At 41.5% G+C, this 21910-nt stretch overlaps 3 protein-coding genes across 5 annotated transcripts; all 3 read left to right on the top strand.

Annotated features, from left to right (window-relative positions):
- Positions 1–1885: 1885 nt before the first annotated feature.
- LOC143455532 (SWI/SNF-related matrix-associated actin-dependent regulator of chromatin subfamily A member 5-like) lies at positions 1886–11205 on the top strand. Its single transcript, XM_076955096.1, has 22 exons — positions 1886–1904; positions 5592–5734; positions 5803–5963; positions 6495–6627; positions 6686–6754; positions 6822–7001; positions 7112–7267; positions 7408–7539; positions 7604–7669; positions 7745–7854; positions 7919–8145; positions 8229–8378; positions 8470–8594; positions 8659–8791; positions 8906–9051; positions 9125–9256; positions 9327–9437; positions 9503–9616; positions 9864–10067; positions 10153–10311; positions 10370–10582; positions 10647–11205. Exons 2-22 carry the CDS (start codon positions 5627–5629, stop codon positions 10845–10847), a joined length of 3030 nt encoding a protein of 1009 aa, XP_076811211.1. The 5' UTR covers positions 1886–1904; positions 5592–5626; the 3' UTR covers positions 10848–11205.
- LOC143455548 (5'(3')-deoxyribonucleotidase, cytosolic type-like) lies at positions 1939–4346 on the top strand. The gene is made up of 2 exons (XM_076955097.1): positions 1939–3022; positions 3241–4346. Exons 1-2 carry the CDS (start codon positions 2992–2994, stop codon positions 3873–3875), a joined length of 666 nt encoding a protein of 221 aa, XP_076811212.1. The 5' UTR covers positions 1939–2991; the 3' UTR covers positions 3876–4346.
- Positions 11206–12134: 929 nt separating the features above from the next.
- Positions 12135–20331, top strand: LOC143456885 (ligand of Numb protein X 2-like). Of its 3 annotated transcripts, XM_076955203.1 has the most exons (14): positions 12135–14585; positions 14717–15284; positions 15434–15657; positions 15813–15967; positions 16181–16312; positions 16685–16797; positions 17206–17405; positions 17923–18132; positions 18493–18657; positions 18724–18849; positions 18937–19011; positions 19077–19332; positions 19394–19664; positions 19731–20331. In XM_076955203.1, the coding sequence occupies exons 2-14, from the start codon at positions 14741–14743 to the stop codon at positions 19909–19911; spliced, it is 2652 nt and encodes an 883-aa protein (XP_076811318.1). In that variant the 5' UTR covers positions 12135–14585; positions 14717–14740; the 3' UTR covers positions 19912–20331. The 3 variants fall into 3 exon arrangements, with proteins under 3 accessions (XP_076811318.1, XP_076811317.1, XP_076811319.1); XM_076955202.1 differs by having other exon boundaries at positions 12136–15284; XM_076955204.1 differs by having other exon boundaries at positions 12138–15284; positions 18724–18846.
- The last annotated feature ends 1579 nt before the right edge of the window (positions 20332–21910 follow it).

Here is a 21910-nt window from a genome sequence, read left to right as displayed (position 1 = left end):
TATAGAGCGAACGAGACTCTACCACATCCATGCTAGGTTGGAACCCACCCAATGTCGGATTGTCTCAGTGGCACAAACTGAGTTTCTCCAAAAAATCACGGATCGCTGATTCTGCTTCTTCCACGATGACGACATTAGACCACTTATTGCGGTATGGGACTTACCCTACCAGTTGGTATATTTGAATGTCCTAGGGCGGCTAAAAATTGCCATGAGAGTTGTCTAAATTGGGTTTTTAAACCAAAAATTCTGGTGTCAATTTTGTGCCTCTGTTAAAAAAGTTTGAATCATGGTATTCTGATGACATTTTATGGAATCGTAGTCCTAAGCTCACTAAATGAACATGCAAAATTTCAGAGAGCCCCATGCAGGATGTTCTGAGTAATCAGTGTTTTAGTAAATTCACTCTATAATAAAACAAACAAAGATTTTATGGCATTTTTCGTTGCTGGACGGCTCCTGAAATGCTTCCATATATATCTGGGTTGCGGGATGGTTAGAAAATAAACTTCCAATATTTCTTACAATTCACGATTTTATTTTAATTTTCAACTTAAGACGGTGATACGTGAATTCTGCATAAAACGGATTCACTATTTTCTAATATTTATGATTGTAATTAACAGTAAATATGATTAATTATAACGATTGTTATAGGTTACTTATAAGAAATTATAATTACATAATTTTTATATGGCCTACAGGAGACCTCTTCATTGGATGCAGTATCTTCTCCACCTTTCCAAGTCAGTGCCGTAAGTCATCCAAACCAGGATGTTGACTCCTGCTGCCAACTGCTGGGCCGAAAGATCGATGCATTTTTCTAGGAAGAGAAGTTTTTGTGAAAAATGCATCCATCCATAGACGCATGCCACCGAAACCAAGAGTTTCAAAATTCAAAATCTTGCCTTCACATTGCTCAAGTAAGTTCACATCCTCCGTCCTCAAAGTAAAAACAAACATCAGAAAGCTGTGTCTCTGCTTCAAAGCAAAAAGACATTTTTCTTTTCTTGTTCTTTATTGAAAACTGTAGTCTTTTTGTCTTTTGTTGGTGTTTACCAAATGCCGTTTATTTGAAAATTGCTTAACTTGCTTGGCCGTTACTTCAACTCTCCGCTCTCAAAAATAGATTGAGGAGTAATTATTTGCAACTTGATTCACATTAACTCAATAAAATTATTCTTTTTATGAAGTTTTACCGTTAAATTCTTTGTTTACATTCGTTGTTTTTGTTTCATTCTAACTCGCTGTAACAATAATTCGCTTTAAAGTTTCTGTTATTCGAGCTTCCACCTCGTGGTCTTTGGTAGAATTGGTATGAATTGCGACGTCAGTAAAGTAAACATTTGTATTAACAAGACTTTTGAGTGCTATTGTGCCTAAGAACTCATCCTATAGAAGATTTCGCATGAGTCTTGTTCCTCATGTAGCCTACAGTCAGACATCGCAAGGTCTTGCTTTGTTACCATGACATTTAGTCAACTGCGTGATGCACTTGACAATCACCAGCAACTACGACTACTGGTTACAAGCTTAGAAAGCATTAAAAAGTTTTCCATAAATTTGTGTATATCTCGGTTTTAAACAATGAACTCAGTTTAAAAACCTTCACACATTAATAAACATGATGTAATTCTATTGCTTATATGATGTCTATCACGTGGTGGTATTGGCGCGTACTTTTCCAGTTTTGAAATCAGCGAACAGGAAATAACGAATAGGCTGCAGCCTTGTGTTATTAATTACAGCATGTCAACGCGTGGAAACTGCTGGCAGCGTTTATTTGTTTATTCGATGTCTTGCCTTTCTTATGAGCAATAGGCAGTGAGTTTTCTAGGTGAAGGTTTTGTGACGAAGCCAACTTTTCAGAATTCCTTGGTCACCTGCAGCTTTACAGGCTAAAGGTATAAATGTTTATTTTTCGCCATTAACTTATTCATGAACAGAAGAAGTTTTGTGGGTTTTGCCACTTTTTCTTGCTCGGTAACTGTTCGTGAGCACGTGTCTTATTGTGCTATAACTACAACGGTTAGCATCGTAACTTTCGCTCCGCACAGTCAATGGCGAAAAATAAAAAATGCAATTTTCCTGGCTACGCAGCAAGTGCTGTAGTTCGTGTTCGTCCCATTGCAAATAATAATTGATGAACTGTCAGCACGGCAAAGCAAACAGAATTTTCTTGCTTGTTTTGGTTAGAATCCAGCCCAATTAATTCATAATGACGTGGAAGTGCATCGGCTAAGATAACGCGATAGGTCAAATGATGACAAGTTTCCTTTCCATTGTGAAACTTTGCTCATCGTGAGAAGTTTGAATTGGTGGAAAGGAGTCTTAGAAATGTTAATACCAGTTGGCAATGAAATGAAACAGCTGCGTCATCGCCGGAAGGGTTTTCACAAGTGCAAAATAATTTCATGCTGCCCCACGACTCACCTCACGCGCTTTCACCCGTCATCACCTGCTTAAGATTTGCGTTCATTGTAAATGGCAGTCTCAGTTGGATATTTCCCAGCACTTCGTTATCTGCCGCATTGATGTTGTCATTCAAGAGAACGTCCTGGAAACTTAAAACTACCTATTCTATGCAACAGTTTAACTTTGATGACATCGTGGATGATGATTTTCTTCGTACGTTGGCATGAAGCTATTTCCTAATAGAGCCCTACTGTGGCTATTACTGGATAGCCTATTGCTTTAAGAATAAGAAAATGTTGTTGTTGTTTTTTGATGTAAATAGGTTAGCAGCTTAACCACAATCTAAAGTAGCTTTTTATTAGATCATTCTCACGAATGTTACAATCTTGTAACAGATCACATGACTGATTTCACGCATGATCAATAAAGCGTGAAAAGGAGTGTATAGGAGAAGTGGTGACTTAAATTACAGGTTTATTGCGTGCTTGGTTCGAGCGATGTTGACTCACCGGCGCACTAGTTTACGTAGTTAGCCTCTGGTAAACAGAGTGAGCGGAAACTTCACACAGAATATGAATGGATGATAAAAGCATAAACGACCGCACAGGTAGCGCATGATAGCTTGAAGTAATTACGCTTTTGGCGTTCGTGCGATTAACGCGTTCTAACGAAACGTTTATTGCCAGTGAAAAGACTTAGTTTAAAAAGTCGGATGATTGCTAGGTTAAGTCCAAGTCAATTATTATAACTTGTGATAAATTTCAACTTGCCCAAAACACTCGTAGCGGGTTTATTTGGCAAATACAATGATGGTTATTTTTCCAGACTCAGCCAAAATGTTCGACAAGAAGGTTTGTGTGTTGGTTGATATGGATGGCGTTTTATGTGATTTCGATGCTGGATTTTTACAACGATTCAGACAGATGCATCCTGACCTTCCTTTTATTCCTCTTGATGAAAGAAACTCTGTTTATGTTGAAGAGCAGTACATGGAAATGTTTGGCGCATCTGTGGATGCCAGGAGCATTGTTGAAGAGAAAGATTTCTTCCTCAACTTGCCCAAGATTGAGGGAGCTTTGAAGGGCATGCTCTCACTAGCTGGACGAGATGACGTAAACTTGTTCATCTGCACAAGCCCACTTCGGAAGTTTGAGAATTGTGTTCTGGAAAAATATCGGTGGGTATCCAACAACCTGGGGAAGAAGTTTACTGAGAAAATAATATTGACAAGAGACAAAAGTGTTGTGAACGGTCACTTTCTCATCGATGATAAACCGGATATAAGCCAGCAAGGCTCTCAGGTTGCTCGCTGGAAACATTTACTTTTTACAACTCATCATAATCGTCACGTTATACCAGAGAATGGACAAATTAAGTTGAGTGGTTGGAACGACCCCGTCCTGCACACAGTTATCGATGAAAAAGTCAAAGAAATAAATTCATATGACGCTGTTTCTTGATCAAGCATTATGTTATGTCTTGGAAATGCTTTTTATTTATCATTAACTTTATAACTTCAAGGAAATGTTTTTGACACCAATGTTTGTTTTCTAAAGTATAACTTAGTCCTACTGTATTTGGAAATCTCATTATCGAGGTCGTTATCCGGCTGTAGGATTAAAGCATGTGTCGCAAGATAAAAATGATTTCCACAATTACCACAGAAATTGTTGCAAAAGCAAATTAGGCAGAGATCTTTCGCCCATTCAGAGCTTGATTCAATCGTTTATTTCTGACTGCTGGATATCGAACAATCTACGTTGATTTAATTCACGCTTGTGACTGGCTGATATTCACACTATCTTGATTAAAGCATATAGTGTCCCGAGCATATCAATACTGATACTTCAAGAAAATTTAGAACCGTATTAAACGTGATAAAAGGGTTAGCGTTAGCCTAACCACTTGATGTTGACAAACAGAAATTTAGTGGAAATGCATTGAAACAAACACGCCAGAAATGTTACATTAACCTTAGTTGTTCGAGAAGGCTGAGACAAGATATACGCTTGCAAACAATAAACGAACGGGAAATACGGCAAATCCCTGAAGGCTGACAAAGTGCAATGTGTAAATTACAGTGGTGCTACAACAAAACTAATCGACAAAGATATTTTTCTACTAAAGAATAAGGATGATTTTATTATAGCTTATGTAGATATAAACAATATATGCTTCTTGACCTTACAGTAAAATGACTGGGGATAGGTATTAGGTAGACATCTTCGGATTATTTTTGATTTTTTTCTGAATTATTTGTACGTATCAAAGATGTCGATGGGATAGTCGAGTCGCGCCGTTTGCAGCAAGAAATCCGCGGTTGGATCCGCGATGAGACCAAACCAGCCTAGCTCATGATCGTTCGAGGTTTAACCTGTGTCCGTCGCGGACATGTCAGTAATGTATTTTTTGGTTAACAAGGCTTCATAAGACGGCCTAGGATGTATCATTAATTTCAAGTTGGTATGGCGTTATGGTTTGATCGAACTGTCGTAGCTCATAGTTCTCATATCCTATACTGTACCGTTTATAGGCCTAGGATTTTTTTTTGCCATTAACTGTACGGAGCGGTAATTAGGATGCTAAACGTTGTACCTCAGCTATTCCGTTTCTAACTATGAGCCAGACTGGAAAGCATGGGACTTTTGGACGAGTTCTCGTGGGTGCAAGATGGCCAGAATTAGGCTCGGGTGACTGGGTAGAAAATGTTGCACTACAACACTTAGGCCATAGTGGAAAGTTTGATACCTGCTTGCACAAGATTTATCTGTGAACGTGGACACCAAACATTTCTATCGGTACAGCGATTCATAATAAACAAAGAATTGAGTTTTCCGTACACGCCAAAAGGTCGTCTTTTCATCCACGATTTGTCGTTGAAAACTGCCGTACTTCCCAGTCGAGGCATTGGTGCATTTTGCAGTCTGTAATAAGCACCAGCCTAAACACAAAGCTTGTGGCAGTGTGGGCTCTTTTCGGCAGTAAATGAACCAGCTCTAGGCCTGCAACCAAAAAGATACTTTGTGCTCTTTTTCATCTTAGAAATATAAAAACTAGAAGGAATTTGATGGAATGCTCATAAACAGCTGCGCCTGTTGACTATTCCCTCTTTGAATTATTAATTGTCATTCTTTACAAAATTGCTGCAAAATTAACATTGACCTGTGCTATCCCAGTGACAGGTGATTGATAAAGCAAATAGAGGAGTAACATGGCTGATGCTGCTCAAGGTAGTCCGAACAATCCCATACAATCTGGGAGTGATGAAGAAGAAGAAACAAAATCGCCACCAAATGGACCTGGGTATGCTGAGAAGATGGTAAGTTTTACTTGTCGAGATTTTCGTGATTTTTGCCTCTTGTGTCAAATGTTTTAAATTCCATCCAGGCACAAGATCATGGCAAGAGATTTGAATTTTTGTTGCAACAAACCGAAATCTTCGCTCATTTCATGAACCCCAATGTTAAAGGGAAATCCCCATCTAGCCCTTTAAAAATGAGGGGCCGCCCAAGGTTGTGTTCCAAGGAGGAGCCCAGCTTCAGCACTGAGTAAGTGAATTGTGAATGTCAATGATGTAATTAAATGGTGTCGAAGATGTTGTCTCCATTGAAATTTTCACCTCATTCAGGCAACTTTGTACGCTCTGCCGACCTTACCACGTGGAATTGTGGGCATTTTATCTTTTTCTCCTCTTTCTCCATTCAGGGTTGTTTGGCTGCAAGTCAGCTACTACGCTCTGCGTAACCAATTTTTATTAGCTTTTCTACACCAGTGGATCACCATACAATTGGCCTAACTATGATGAAAAAATTATTTGAAATCGTTTACTCTGGTTCTTCAACTTCACAGCTGAACTAAACAGTGTATTTAGGTTGAAATTGTTTATGTCTGCGTCATCCCATTTGACAAGGGCCATGGATTGAATGGCTGCAGCACTAAGACAACTTTGTGCATTTTCATGCATTGATGTGAAAATATTTCACAACCCCAGCCGCTAACTTGCGTCAGATCTGCTATTTATATAAGGAATGCTGTAAGGTGAATGGTGATGTAATAGTATTGATTATGATGTAATGCAGTCATCGGCATCGACGGACGGAGGAGGACGAGGATGAAGAGTTGTTGTTGGATGCTCGTAAGACACAAGGAGCCATCACCCGCTTCGAGAAGTCACCTCGTTACATCAAGAATGGAGAGATGCGAGATTACCAGGTACTTATGAGCAGGTGTGGTTGGTGTGAGCTGTTGTCATGTTCTGTTGTTCGTGCAGATCCGTGGACTGAATTGGATGATTTCCCTCTATGAGAACGGGATCAGTGGCATCCTGGCAGACGAAATGGTTTGTAATATGCAATCATCATCACCACTTTGAAGGATTCTTTGACCATCTTGTTATTTCCATTCAGGGTTTAGGAAAGACATTGCAGACAATTTCCCTGCTCGGGTATTTAAAGCATTACCGTAGCATCCCCGGCCCTCACATGGTCATTGTTCCAAAGTCAACTGTCTCGAATTGGGTGAATGAGTTTGAGAGGTGGTGCCCCACGATTCGCACCGTCTGTCTCATCGGCTCCAAAGATCAGAGGGTGAGGTGCCAGAAACCTTGACAGAGAATAAGAAGCTTCTCTTATAAGTCCCATTTTATTAATGCTGTCATCCTCCAACGTATTGCAATCAAAATTGAATTCTTTTTCAGCACACAATCATCCAGGATGTGATGATGCCAGGAGAGTGGGATGTTTGTATAACTTCCTACGAAGTCGTCATCATCGAGAAAGCTTGTTTCAAAAAATTTAACTGGCGCTACGTAGTAATCGACGAAGCCCACAGAATCAAGAATGAAAAGTCTAAAGTACGTCATTGTTTAGAAATTTGAAATATTCTGGTATGTTTAATACATGGTTTTGTTTTTAACTTTTGTAGCAATAATCTCTGCATCACTTTCATGTTCATGGCAGACTTTTTAGCAACTACTGGTGTGATTTTTTTTAGTTATCAACAATTGTGCGTCAATTCCGGAGTACCAATCGTCTTCTTCTCACTGGAACTCCTCTTCAAAACAACCTCCATGAACTCTGGGCTCTCCTCAACTTCCTTCTTCCGGATGTCTTCAATTCATCTGAGGTGGAGATCTATCCTCCAAAATGCTGGCTATTGATGTAGTGTTGACCTTTGTTTGATGTTTCAGGATTTCGACTCCTGGTTCAATGCAAATAACTTGGAGGATCAGCAACTTGTAACGAGGCTGCATTCTGTGAGTTCGGTTTCATTCCTGGTACTCTCATTTGTTGTTCACTTTGAATCATGATGATGCTTCTATCACGCACAGGTGCTGCGTCCATTTCTGCTTCGTCGATTGAAGAGCGACGTCGAGCGGAGTTTGCTCCCGAAGAAAGAGACGAAGATTTACACGGGACTCAGCAAGATGCAGAGAGAATGGTTTGTCTCTGGTTTCACTCGATGCGAGTCGTGTTTGTTTCGTGCTCACCAGAGCTTCTCGCAGGTACACAAAGATCTTGGTGAAGGACATAGACATCATAAATGCAGCTGGAAAGACTGATCGTGTGCGTCTGCTCAACATCCTGATGCAGCTGAGGAAATGCTGCAATCACCCGTATTTGTTCGATGGAGCGGAACCAGGTCCTCCATACACAACAAACGAACATCTCGTGATTAACAGCGGAAAACTATCCGTGCTTGACAAGCTGCTGCCTAAATTTAAGAGCCAAGGTAGTATTGTCTACAGGTGTTTATTCCTTGTAGTGGTTAGTGTTAAAGTTGGTGAGAGCATGTCAAGCGGGACTTCTGTGCAGGAGACAGAGTCCTCATATTCAGCCAGATGACTCGACTGCTCGACATACTCGAAGACTACTGCATGTGGCGCGGACACAACTATTGCAGGTTGGATGGCCAGACCCCGCATGAGGACAGGCAGCGTCAGATAAACGAATTCAATCGGCCTGGTAATGTGGTTTGATTGAGATGTCAATGTTCTTGTTGACTGGAGCCACAAGATGCCACCATTCAGATTCCAACTTCTTGTTTTTCTGCCAGGGAGTGAGAAGTTTGTCTTCATGCTCTCCACTCGTGCCGGAGGTCTCGGGATAAACCTGATGACGGCGAACATAGTCATTCTTTACGACAGCGACTGGAACCCACAAGTAGACATGCAAGCCATGGTACGCCCCATTTGCAGCATGACACGAGCTTGTAGCAGCAGCATTTAAACTTCTTCACTTCCAGGATCGAGCGCATCGCATCGGCCAGAAGAAGCAGGTGATGGTGTTCCGACTCATCACAGAGAACACGGTGGAGGAGCGCATCATCGAGCGAGCTGAGATGAAACTCCACCTCGACAATATTGTCATCCAGCAAGGTGCGACTCGTATTGTTACAAGTTGTCAGTGACTCGTAGTGTTACAAGTTGTCAGTGACTCGTATTGTTGCAAGTTGTCAGTGACTCGCTTTGACACAACCTTGCGTGATCCAGGTCGCTTGATGGACCAGGGCCAGAAGCTGGGCAAAGATGAGATGCTGAACATGATACGGCACGGAGCAAACCACGTGTTTGCCTCCAAGGAAAGTGAGATAACCGATGAGGATATCGACGCCATCATCGCGCAGGGCGAAGCAAGGGTAATTCCCCTAATTGCGGACTTCTGTTTCTGTCGATTTATATCGATTTAAGGTTTGACGACAAATGTTTTAGACTAAAGAGACGGAGCAAAGATTGAACGAGTTGGGTGAAAGCGCGCTTCGCAAGTTCACGCTGGATGAAGGTGAAAGTGCCTACTCTGTCTACAAGTTTGAAGGCCAGGACTGGAAAGGGAAGCAATCAGAGGTTGGGAGCATCTTCACGGATGGTGATCTCTTTTTCCTCCCACCTCGTGATAACTAGCCTCATTTTACAGAGTGGCTTGCTGCCGTGGATTGAACCCCCAAAGCGTGAGAGGAAAGCGAACTATGCTGTTGATCAATACTTCAGGGAAGCGCTACGAGTCAGTGAGCCGAAAGCACCGAAGGTAAGCGCCATCGTGTGGTGATCCATGGTATGGGATTTTAACTTGGAACGAATCGGTTGTTACAGGCCCCCCGCCCCCCCAAGCAACCAAGCGTGCAAGATTTTCAATTCTTCCCTCCTCGGTTGTTTGAGTTACTTGAAAAAGAGATTTTGTTCTTCAGAAAGAGCATCGGGTACAAGGTGCGACGTTTGTGGTTGAATATTAAGCATTCCTGCAACTTTGTTGTGGCTTTCAATGGTCACCTTAGTCATCTTGATATTGGTCGAACTTGTAAGCTTTTTATTTGTATGGTTTACAAATGACGTCATTTCATCTAATTTTATTGTCGACTTGCATGTCTCTGGTTGAGCATAAAGCATGTTGCGCATATCTCATCATCCGATTGGGTGTGATTCAAAAGATGTGATTGTGACATCATAATGACAGGTTCCACGAGAAAGCGATCCAGAAGTGCAGCAACGTCAGCAGAAGCAGATTGATGAAGCAGAAGCGCTCACAGAGGAAGAGCTTTCTGAGAAGGAGCAACTCCTCACCCAGGGATTCACCGGGTGGAACAAGAGAGACTTCAACCAGTTTATCAAGGCCAACGAGAAATTTGGCCGAGACGACATTGAAAGCATATCTAAGGAGGTAACATTATAAGATGTCCATTTTTGCCACTGTCGAAGTTGTTAACTTTGATCGTTGCCATGGTGACACTTGATTGGTTGTTCAGGTTGAGGGGAAGACCCCGGCGGAGGTGATAGAGTACTCGGCCGTCTTCTGGGAGAGATGCAATGAGCTCCAGGACATCGAGAGGCTGATGGCGCAGATCGAGCGGGGAGAGGCGAGGATCCAGAGGAAGATCAGCATCAAGAAAGCTCTCGACGCAAAGGTGAGTTCATCGCGCCGGGACAAGCAATGAATCGTCGTTATTTCTAATTTAACCCTAGATTGCTCGATATCGAGCCCCGTTCCATCAACTGCGCATCCAGTACGGGACGAACAAAGGGAAGAACTTCACCGAAGAGGAGGACCGTTTCCTCATCTGCATGCTCCACAAGCTCGGCCTGGAGCGGGAGAGCGCCTACGACGAGCTGAGAGCGTCAGTGCGGCAAGCTCCTCAGTTCCGCTTCGACTGGTTCATAAAATCGCGAACTTCCATGGTAGGTCACGGCTTCATTCTTTCTGCTTCTGTCGCGACGTTTTTAACAAGAAATGACGTCACAGGAGCTGCAGCGGCGATGCAACACCCTCATCACTTTGATCGAGCGTGAGAACCAGGAACTCGAGGAACGTGAGAAACACCACGTGACCGGAAGTAAAAAGCGCGGAGGTAAAGGTAACGGTGCATCCGGGACTCCCCCTCCGTCACAGAAGCGCAAGGTTGATGACGTCACACTCAATGGCAAGAAGAAGAAGAAAGAATGACGCAATCACTTATGGTGTAAATATTTCTTGTTTTTCGCGCACGCTTCAGCGCCCCCCACTGGTGGACCACAGAGCAGTTTTAGGAAAAGACAACGAAAAAATTCTTTTTCCTGAGACAATATTGACGCTGACAATGATCTGCTCAACTTGGACCAACTATTTTGTGCTACGTGGCCAACTTAATCCTTCCCGCCGTTTTTTACCCAGGGTGCCATAGGAAGATCGGCATCGGTTTCGATCAATCGACTTCTATTGTGACGTCATACCACTGCCGTAAAATCTTCTTAAAGATTGATTGAAGTCTATGATCTCGATATATCTCGACTGTAGTTGTTTATAAATAAATGATCTAAAAATATGTTCTTCTTCTTGAGGCAGCGAAGTGACAAAGATACATTCATTGTAGTAGAATTTGCTGGATCGTGTCCGATTGCAGCAGAATCCGCTTGTTAGGTTGAACTTCCATGGAAAATACGCCGCTTAATATAACTCCGCTCTAAAAATCAATTTGTAATTCTCATGTTCGACTCGTGTGTCGAAGGGTTTCTTTGTTGTGCTCGCAATGATGCGGTACGTGTTCGATACCTGATGTCACTGCCGTTGTACTGCCTAGCCCCAGTGTCAAGATAAAATCCAGTGGATCAAATTTGATCAATGTACGTAAGAAAAGATATAAATGTGTGTATTTCGAACGAAGATGACTCCTCATTGCTCGAGGCCAGGTCACCTTGGTATAGGCTTCCTCTCTGATGGATTAATCTTTCTATTCGGTTCGCATTTTTGTGTGGTCTACCCCAAATTCGCAATGATTTGTCAGGATAATAGAACAGAAGGGGGTTCGAAGAAATTGGTTTTCTGAAAAATACAAAGATCTGATGAAACAGCTCACAAGCCTCACATGCAATGTCATCAAACTAAGCGAAACAAAAAGCACCATTTTAAACTTGCTTTTGTTTTATTAAATTTATTTTTCAGATGACACCAAAATTAAAATATATATTTTAACGAACGCTCTATAACCGCTATTCTGTTCCAACAAAATTTCACACACGTAGCGTTTCTAAATTATAAATTGAAAGTTATTTACAACCAAACTTCGGTTTTGACCCTTAGTGCGCTAAAATAACCTATTTTTTTTGTGGAAACAACCAGGGTTGCCAACTGGTATATTTATATACCAAATTCCAGAAATCTGGAATATTTCAAACCTGTTTGGTATGCGACTTTTTCGTTTGGTATATTTTGGAAAACTGGTATATTCTTGGTATATTTTTGAAATTAAAAAAACTGTTTCTGAATTTCTACCACAGATTTACTTTACAATCTGGCAACCCTGCAGTAACAGACTAACAGTAGAGTGTAGGACTGAATTTACTGAAACTGAACTGCTGAGTGCTGACTGTCACTCACTGTTCTCAGCCGTCTTGAGAAAACGGTAGCTGGGCGCTAAATTTAGTTGGTTTATAAGGCGTTATACGATAAATTCAAAATTGAATAATAATGGCATCAAGGAAATGGAAACCACGTTATGATGGTCAACGAAAATTTCGTTCAGAATGGTCTCATGAATTTCCTTGGATCTCTAAATCTAGTGATTGAGGAGATGCACCTTATTGCAAACTTTGCACACTTTGCAGATGATGAAACTAATGCTAATCCAGAACCAATTTATGTGGGCTAAAACTGATCTGCAGTGTTTTGCGTTAACAATAGTCACTAATCAATAAAACTAGTCATATTATGAATTAAACAGTCAAAGTAACGTTTTTCTGTAAGTTAGATAGCTTTCAAAAATTACTCCTAAAGTTGGTGTGTGTGTAAAAAGAGTTTTTACATTAACGTTTCATTTGCTTTTTCAGATCTGTTTGGTATAAATTTGGTATATATATATTTTTGCAGATTCGTTTGGTATACATTTGGTATATAATTTTTTGATATTTGGTATATATTGCTCTGCAAAATCTGGCAACCCTGGAAACAACCTAGGCTAGGATTCCAATAAAATTAAAGATGCCAACGAAATACAAAAGTATAAGAAGCCTACTTCATATTTTATTCCAGGGCTGCCAGGAATACCGAACAGAAATTTAACAGTAGGACAAAGGAAGATGGTTTGCATTATTTATGGGCGTCTGCCGAGAGCTAAAATTAAAATTAACCACTCACCAACATGTAGAAGAGCGGCTCGTGTATATAAGCCTATAGCCTATGATGTAAATGTTTTTTTCGGCCAAGAGGCAATCGTCTGACGTCTGTGACATCATGAAGCTGGATACACAGCAACTATTTCCTGAACATAGTTTTGTTCCTGGATACCATGTTTGTGATGAATCTTAGCATAGGAAAAATTTTGAAAACAGTATTTGAAAGTTTCATATAAATTTCTGTGTTTAGTGAGCTTTCTGCAGAGCTATAATATCATTGTGTCGGGTAAAGTTTGCCTAATCCCTGATAGTTGTAAGTCATTGAAAAGATTGAGATCTGAGAAAGATATGCAACCCAGACAACTGTAATTCAGATTTTGAGATTCAACAAACAGTTAGAAATTTTACGACATACAAAGATACATAACTGCGCCATAAAAGTTTAACTTGCACTAAATGTGTTTGCTTTTGGTGGCTCTTAACAATGATACTAGAAAATGAGTTTATCATAGAAGTAGTTATCATATTGCTGGAATATAAAGGGTTGGAAAGTTAAGTACAAGTATAAGCACCGGTTGAATGCAATTTTTCTCAGAATTGTCAATCCGTGATTGGTTAGTTTTGCTGTTTGTACACCATGCTACGTGACCTCAGTTTTGCATTATGTAAGGAGAATTTCTTAAAACTCCAAACTGTACATTTACAGAAACTATACATATACATATATCTATATTATATTAATTTATAAAGTTTAAAGTTATTTGAAGTGTTATTATTCCAAGAATTGTGATTTAAAATGATGGTGCCTAGGTTACTATTTCAGTCCTATCAAATACCAACTGGTCGTTAAATCGTCGTGTTTGTTATATAAAATTTTAATTTTTTTGACAAACACATTAAGAGTTGTGCTACTCACTGGTTCTTTCCATCCAAAGATTTTTAACTCAATCAGCCCCAGCTTGACCTGGAAAACTTATATGATATGCCAGAGACCTGGTGTTTTAAAAACATGAATTACCAAGAAGTTTGTATAACGAGAAAGTTGTCAAATTCACCAAATCACTGAACCAACATCACAGTCATGCTTTTGCATATTCTTTGTTCCATGCACTTGGCTGGTCTGACGCAAGCTCTGGTGTTAAGTTTATTTGCATATTTATCCGCCGCACTTTAAGCAAACTTTATTGCAGGGAGATTTCTATGGCAGCACTAGAAGACAATTTAAATTACAACTTATACTTACTTACAACAATTATTATATTCATCAGGGCATGACTTGAAGTAAATCTTAAGCGATAATTGGCAATTTATTAGTTATGTTTACTAGAGTGAAAGCCAGGGCATTTTGAAAGCATTGTGTCCGGCTTTAAATCAAGGGGCACATTCTATTTTCTATTTTACCTTCTGTTTCTGTTAATCAGTAGCAACTCATGTGCAGTGGTTACTGGTTACGTCCACTTCTTCGAGTCTTCTTCATCGGTAAGACAACGGTTTCACACTTCCAAGCCGTTAGTCTTTTAGTACCGTAATTTTTTGCAACATTTCACAAGTGTGAGCCTTGAAATCAAGAACACCTTTTGATCAAGTGAATACGGTAATTCATGAAACTGTTACTTGTGTTAAGCGCAGTACGATGGCAGCATAACTCCATTGTGTAAATTAATAAAGTTTTTGTCATGTGCTTGACCTACACAGTTAAGGTTTTGTGTTGTTGCTGCCAACTAGACATTATGTAAAAGTATTTGGAACATGGAAGCTGCAGACAACAGAGGAATATCAAGCAGCTACGAGGACCTGGTCGGGTGCTCAGATCGTCCAATGGAATACCAACAGAGTGCATCTCAAATGAGCAGCGACATCGTTGAAGTAACCAACATATCTGGGGGCGGAGTTGGATTTGTTGCCGTTGGGCGGCCGGTGCAAAGATCAATCAGTGAAAACCGGAATAATTTCGACAACAGTGTCAGTGAGCAAAGAAACAATGATGTGTTTACCTCCTCAAAAAGAAGCAGTAAAACGAAGCAGAAGAGAGAAAAGAAGAAGAAACAGGAGAAAAAGAGTGATGAGCGGATGAGGCTGGATGATCTGCAAGTCGAAATCCCGTCGTACGATTCGAGTTGGCCGTCACACACACGATGCAACTCCGAACCATTACGCAATTTTCATGCCGTTCATTCCGACCAAATTTTGCTGCCACTTCCACGTAGCTCTGAATCCACTGACTTGATTGATGGGCAGAGAAATTTTTCGACAATGAATCGTGAAGGAAGAGAGAACCCCACTGCTGGGAATGGTAGATTTATTTTTCATTACGTTTCAATGTTTTATACGTGGCAGCTGTTATATATGATTATGCTTCTTACATAAGATAGCCCTGGCAGCCTTGTCATGGCATTCACTGATTATGTCTGTCTTCAACGATTACCTCTTTGACATTGTTAGACGCCGGAGCGCACAGTATTAACAGAAGAAGCAGAAGGACCAGCGATCACCACTCGATGGAGCCAGATAGTACTCTGACATCGGATGAATTGCCACCGCCGAGTGCTGACTCATCCAGTGTGAATATGAAGCATCAGGTTTCGAACATCAATGCCGCACCATACTGCAAGAGGTGTGGACAGCGACATCGTTTGACTGAAAATCATGAATACGACTACACTGAGGTGGGTTATAAGATTTTTATTGTTATTGGCACAATGCATATTAGTGTGAAGCAAGAATTGTGAGGCCATATGCATCTAACCATAGCAAATAGTGATAGTTTCCTGCTTTTGATGACTTACGCAATGAAATCATTAAATTATTTTGCTCATCACAGGAGGTTGATGATGACCTTCATTGTGACATCTGCCTGCAACCATTCCTCGACCCGTACGATACAAAATGTGGGCACACATTCTGCTGCGTCTGTCTCAAAAATTACATCAGACTGAAAAAGATGTGTCCCATCGACAGGAAAGACCTCACCACCAGGTGTTAGTTTGATTGAAATTATTTCAATCTTAAACTAGACAAGACCTTGATGTTGGGCATTTTTGTAAATATTTGTAGTCTTGAAGCTTAGAGTTCTTAAGAAACTTGATTCATTTGAAGTGTCATGACTCAGCGGTGATCTGGGGTGTTGGTTTCTAAATCAAACAAGTCCAAATTGAACAATTATTTACAAAAGATGATATGTGTTGGCAGCCCGGCAGACTGCTGGCAGGCAAGCCTGGTGATGAGAAAGCTTGTGGACAAACTGCAAGTGAATTGCCCCAATGAGGGACATTGTAAGCTCACACTTGCCAGGTCTGAACTTGAAGCTCATCTTAAGGAAAGGTTGGTTGTTGGAAATAAAAGAGAAAACTCAAATTAAATGAAAGTAAAATAAATGGCAAAATAGAATAAATGAATAATTTACGATTGTGAAGTTGTAAAAAGACTGTCTTTTGTTTGACACAATTCAAGTTGTGTTTTACCATTCCTGGCAAGTGCCACTTCTAGTCAAGTGGTGCTTAGCTTTTCGATTTTATTACCAATATTGATCAGAGGTTCTCAACCTTCTGAAAGAGCATTTCTCCTTTTTAACTTTGTTTCTTGTAAGTATCTAGAAGCAATGTCATGATAGAGATAGGCCAGCGCTAAATATAGGGAACACATGTTTTCTTTTCTCTTTCTGATAAATCTATCAATAAACCCACTGCTTAATAGGTGTCCTGGGACCATGCTACGCTGCACCAAAGCAATGTTTGGTTGCTCTTACCGGGGCCCAAGGGATGAACAGAAGGAGCACGTCAAGAAATGCAAATTCCAACATCTGGACGGTACGACATTTCCCACTTGCTTTGATTGACAGCCACCTGCTCTACTTTGCTCGTCTTTGTTAATACTTTGGCTGGTGTTGTCCAATGTTGCCATGAATATAAAGCCAATGAGGCAATGACTAAACAAATTTCCTGTGTGATGTGAATATTATGACATCATCTCACCACTATGTCATAATGCTGCCCAGTTTGCTTCATTGATATTTTAAACTTTTTTCCATCTGGACGGCTTCTTAACCTTTTAATTATTTCCTCTTGAATAATTTTTGGTGTTAGCAGTTTGTTTTTTTAATTTCTTTGAAAATATTTTGGTGAAAAGCCAACAGCAAAGATATAAAAATAAAGTGTTGGCAGTTGTTCATGATTCATCAAACAAATTTATGTTCGTTGTTGCATGTTTGACGTCAGGCAACCCAGTAGAGCACAACTACCCGGACTGCTCGAAGCATTCGGTGGAAATATTCCGCCCGGAAGGAACCGCAGAGTTGGGTCTCGCCATCGTGGGTGGGGTCGACACCCCTCTCCGCAATGTCATCGTGCAGAGCATCGCAAAATACGGACTCGTAGCTGAAGATGGAAGAATTCTTCCTGGTGACATCATAATTGAGGTAAGATTCATTGATTGATGATGTCATAGTAATTCAACCATCTGCATGTGTATTAGGTTTGTATTTGCTGCCAAGGGATTATCCTCGGACTAAAGAAAGTTTTTGCACGATTTAAAATGAGGGATTCTTCACCACTGATGGTGACAGAGTTAAGGAGTTGATGTCATTAATTGTCTTGCTCAAGAGCAACGACAGCAACTGAGCAAAAATATGGTTCATATAATCGAGAGTCTGCAATCGCGTCATCATTACATTACACAGCCCATGCAGGGTGGAGTGAGCACTTAAGTAAAACAACAAATATTTTTTGGTCTAATTGCTCTCTACTCCCATAAGCAACAGAATAGACGCATGTCATTGTGATGTCATGCTGCGTTTAACAGCAACCGCAGTAGTTGAGTCTGCTCCAAGCTGCCTGCAATGTCGATACTTCCAACAAAAATCTTGTTCTGTTTATTGAGAAATGAGTGGCATCAGGGTGTGAAGGTGAAATTCATCGATGTGAGTTGCAACTCAGGTGAATGGAGAGGATTTGCACAACATCAGCCACGTTGAAGCTCGGACCATCCTCACTAGAGCCTCTCGCCTCATGAAGTTCACGATCTTGCGGGAGAAAGTGTCCGTCGTTCCCGACCCGTACTCCATGGAGGTTGCACCAGAGGAAACGTACACGGAAAAAATTGCAATTTCCCTCATCAAGCCGCCGTCAGATCAACTTGGCATCAAGGTTGGATTCCGTGTTGTGTGTCTTGATCATTTCATGAAATCTCATCTGAAAATAGTCATTGAATAGTCAGTAAAGTTCATTAGCATTGAACGTGTGCTGTTTGTCGTGGGAACGTCGTTCATCTTTCATATATATCTGTGCTGGAACAACCCTTCTACACAAGAAACATTGCAAATGTCAATTTTTTTTGATATATTTGTCGATAAATTTGTCAAAACTTAAGAATTTGCAGGATAATTTTGAGAGCTGGTTTGTGTAGAATCCATGAATGAAATTGAGAAATTGCCACATTTGTTTAGTTGGGATTTTTATTTAAAGCCCGAAACTTTGCCTGGGAATAAAATGATTGAATTTGTCCAGATCACGACCTGCGATGATGGGAGTCCAGGGATTTACATTTTAGAGCTTGTGGAGGGGAGGGTGGCTCATGCTTGCGGCCAGTTGATGATCGGGGATAGAATCTTGGAAATTGCCCACATAGATCTGTGGGACGGCACCCCAGAAGCCGCGGCTCGGATTATCCAGGTTTGTCATCGTCCTTTAAACCTGCCTCGCAATGTCGTCATATTTGAGATTTGTTTCATTGTGCAGAGTTCTGGGGAAAGAGTCGACATCATTGTGAGTCGGCGTGTTTCGCACCTTCCAGCGTCGACAATCGTCAATCCGTGGGCAACTGACAGGACAATCCCGAGGAAGAGCCACCAAGCAAAGCAGGTGGTTGCATCCTTGTCCGGATCCATCAGACATGAGTCGTCCTCTTTATAGTTCTTTCAAGATTTATATCTCTGTTTAATTTCATCACAGGCTGCCATGACGTCACGCCCAGTTAATATTCCGCTTCCACCGATCCGGCCCCCTGCAGCTTCTTTCACTGAGAAGGTTCTTTTACTTAAACCATCGGGTTAATAGAAGGGTGGTCCAGTGCTGACACGTTCTTCTCACAGGTCATCTCCATCAAGAAGTCGGCCCAGGAGAGTCTCGGCATCGTTGTCGCTGGCGGGGTCAACAGTGCTCGAGGGGACTTACCCATCTTTGTACAGGACATCCAACCACTAGGTGTCCTTGGCAAAGACAAGCGGCTGATGCGCGGAGATCTCCTGACGCAGGTCAACGGGGTTCAGTTGCGCGGGTTGAACCACGACCAGGCGATATCGGTGCTAAAGGATGCCGCCCAGCATTGTCGAGAAGTCCTCCTGATTGGTGAGTCCGCTTGTGTGTAACAATGTGATGACGTCATCCAACCTATCGGTGGGTGTTGCAGCGATCGAGCTCAACTACCGGGGCAAAGCGGAAGATTTTGCGCTCTGGGAGGAGTTGAGTGGGGTGCACCACCAGCAGGCCCGACGTGAGAGGTCCGGGGCCAGCTGCTGGGCGTCGTGGACCCCATCGTGGAGGATGTGGCTCTCCGTCCCCCCTCGCTGCCGCATCACTCGTGACGTCATAATCAAAAGAAGCCCGCATTGTGGCTTGGGGTTCAGCATCATCGGGGGTCGAGGGTCAAGTTCAAATGATAAAGTCCCAGTCTTTGTGAAGTAAGTTCTATGACGTGAAAGCGATGTTTTATGACATCACAACTTGACATACTGCTGCTTTAATAGGTACGTGGTGCCGAACGGTCCGGCCGAGTTACTCGGTGGAGTCAGATGTGGAGATGAAATCGCTGCCATTAATGGTCGGGAAGCGTCATCAATGACCCATATTGACGTCGTTTTAGCGCTTAAAAACACTCCGGGTTCCGTCTCTTTGACTGTGATGTCATGGCCTGGGAGTGTGCACTGATTTTACCTACCGTGTCTTTGTCGTATGTAAATGCTTGAAGGCCACAAAATATCATGCCGCTATTTTTCACCGGCAATCGTCATATTATTTTACCTACAATGAACCTCGCTCCTGGTCATAGTTCCAGCAAATGTCATTTTTAAGCGTTTCTGTCAATTTGCTTTTCTTTTCCTGACTTTGCGTATTGGCGCTATCCATTCTCCTTGCGCCATTTTCTCCGGCACTTTCACCGCTTTGTTTTCACACCGATCTATAATGAGCTGTTCAAGTTAGTGCAATAACACCGCAGGAACCGATGTGAGTTCCATTTCAAGTAATTTATTTTCTCTACAGCTTTGTTGGTCGCTTTCATGTGTTTCGGTGCTGCGCGTGCGCATCTGTGTACATACCTGGTCCGATAAACCACGCAAATCCCGGGAAGTCTTCTGGCATTACGTATTAAGATTCCTCGAGTATATGATAATGAAATGCTGTAAAAGCTTCAAATTCCTCACCTGCCGGTGTCGTCCCAAATTTGTTCTGGGCATTGTGACGTAGGGGTTTGGCATGACTCAGCGTATTTTTTTCCGATCGGAGATTGCCCTCGAGTTCAGGAAAACTCACAAGGCCGCCGACTTAACTCACAAACAGACACGAACTCATCAGAGTACAAGGTTTTAGATCGAAAAAATTGCGCCGAGTCACACGAAATTTTACGTCATAATGCCCAGTACAAATTTGGCGCGACACTTGCACAGGATCGGTTGCAGCCACCCTGGGAAGATGTTTTCAATTGATTGTGAGAGCGTCGTTGTTTTGCGCTTAATTTTATGTTGGTATCGGAATATATCAATAATCCGCATCATTCAATATATCGTCTAATTGAGAAAAGCTTCATCGCGGCCCAGTGCTTTCTTGTTATTCGAGCTTGTTTGAGCGCATTAATTACCTGGATCTTTGGATTTTACTTCGGAACTGCTCATCAGAAGCAAGCGTCGTTCACGTCTTTCCCAAGGACCTTACAACAAAAGTGATTGGACGCTGAGCATCGATTTCACCACCGTCCAATTATTTTGCAACTTTGCGTTTGTTTTATGGTTATTAGGCATTAATTATGACATCATTTTATAATGCGTAGTATTCATCCGATCGCGGTATGTAGTCTATGAAACCACCATTTTGTGATCAAGACTCGGCAGTCGCCCTTTGGTTTTCAATCGCCTTAGAAGCTGGCATGAACCACCCTTTCAAGCCAGTAGGAGTGGTGACCACTACATGCCAGCTACTCATTTGCTGGTAATGCCAGGTACTAATTGGCAGCTATGCGCCAGCATATACCTGACACTGGCGTATTGAATTACCACCTCGTGTCGCTGTCTGGTCACGAATGCCTTTCATGTTTCCCAAATTTTTGTAATGCACCACGAAGGCTGTTGAATCATTGTCTATGGTGGCCAATACAGACTGACCGACGTCATCTTACTGTAGTCTACGCACCAAGGTTGCCACTCATAGGGATTTTACCCTACGGTAGGGTTTTTTGGCCCCTTGTAGGGTGACCCTACGGGTTTTTCACCTTTATTCATAGATTTCCTTTTGTTTAAAGTAAAATAAAAATAAATTCAAATAATAAATTTACTGAATAATGACAAAAACATAGTCTAAACCAGGGGTGGCCAAACTGCGGCTCTTTAATGAATTAGCATATTTGAATTAGACATGCTGCATTTTCCCGGTCTAGACGAGTTGTTTGATCAGATTATGAAACAATGCGTTAGTACGCACCCAGTGTCAGCGAAGTTAGAAATGTTTGTTTATTCACCCACAACACAAGTGATAGTGAAAAATGTGGCACACAGAGACAGTCGAGACTCATCAACGTGTATCGCATGAAAAGTTCACACGTTTAGCACGCACCGATTTATACCGGTAACAAACAAACCAGGCAAAGTTCTGAAGCTAAATGCTTGAAACTCGATTTATAAAAAATAAATGAAGAATAAGTAAGCGTTAAGTGCAC

Source organism: Clavelina lepadiformis, chromosome 1, assembly GCF_947623445.1.
Source record: "Clavelina lepadiformis chromosome 1, kaClaLepa1.1, whole genome shotgun sequence".
NCBI classification, from domain to species: domain Eukaryota; kingdom Metazoa; phylum Chordata; class Ascidiacea; order Aplousobranchia; family Clavelinidae; genus Clavelina; species Clavelina lepadiformis.
Note: the sequence above shows the minus strand (reverse complement) of the source record. Positions and strands in the feature narration are given on the sequence as shown.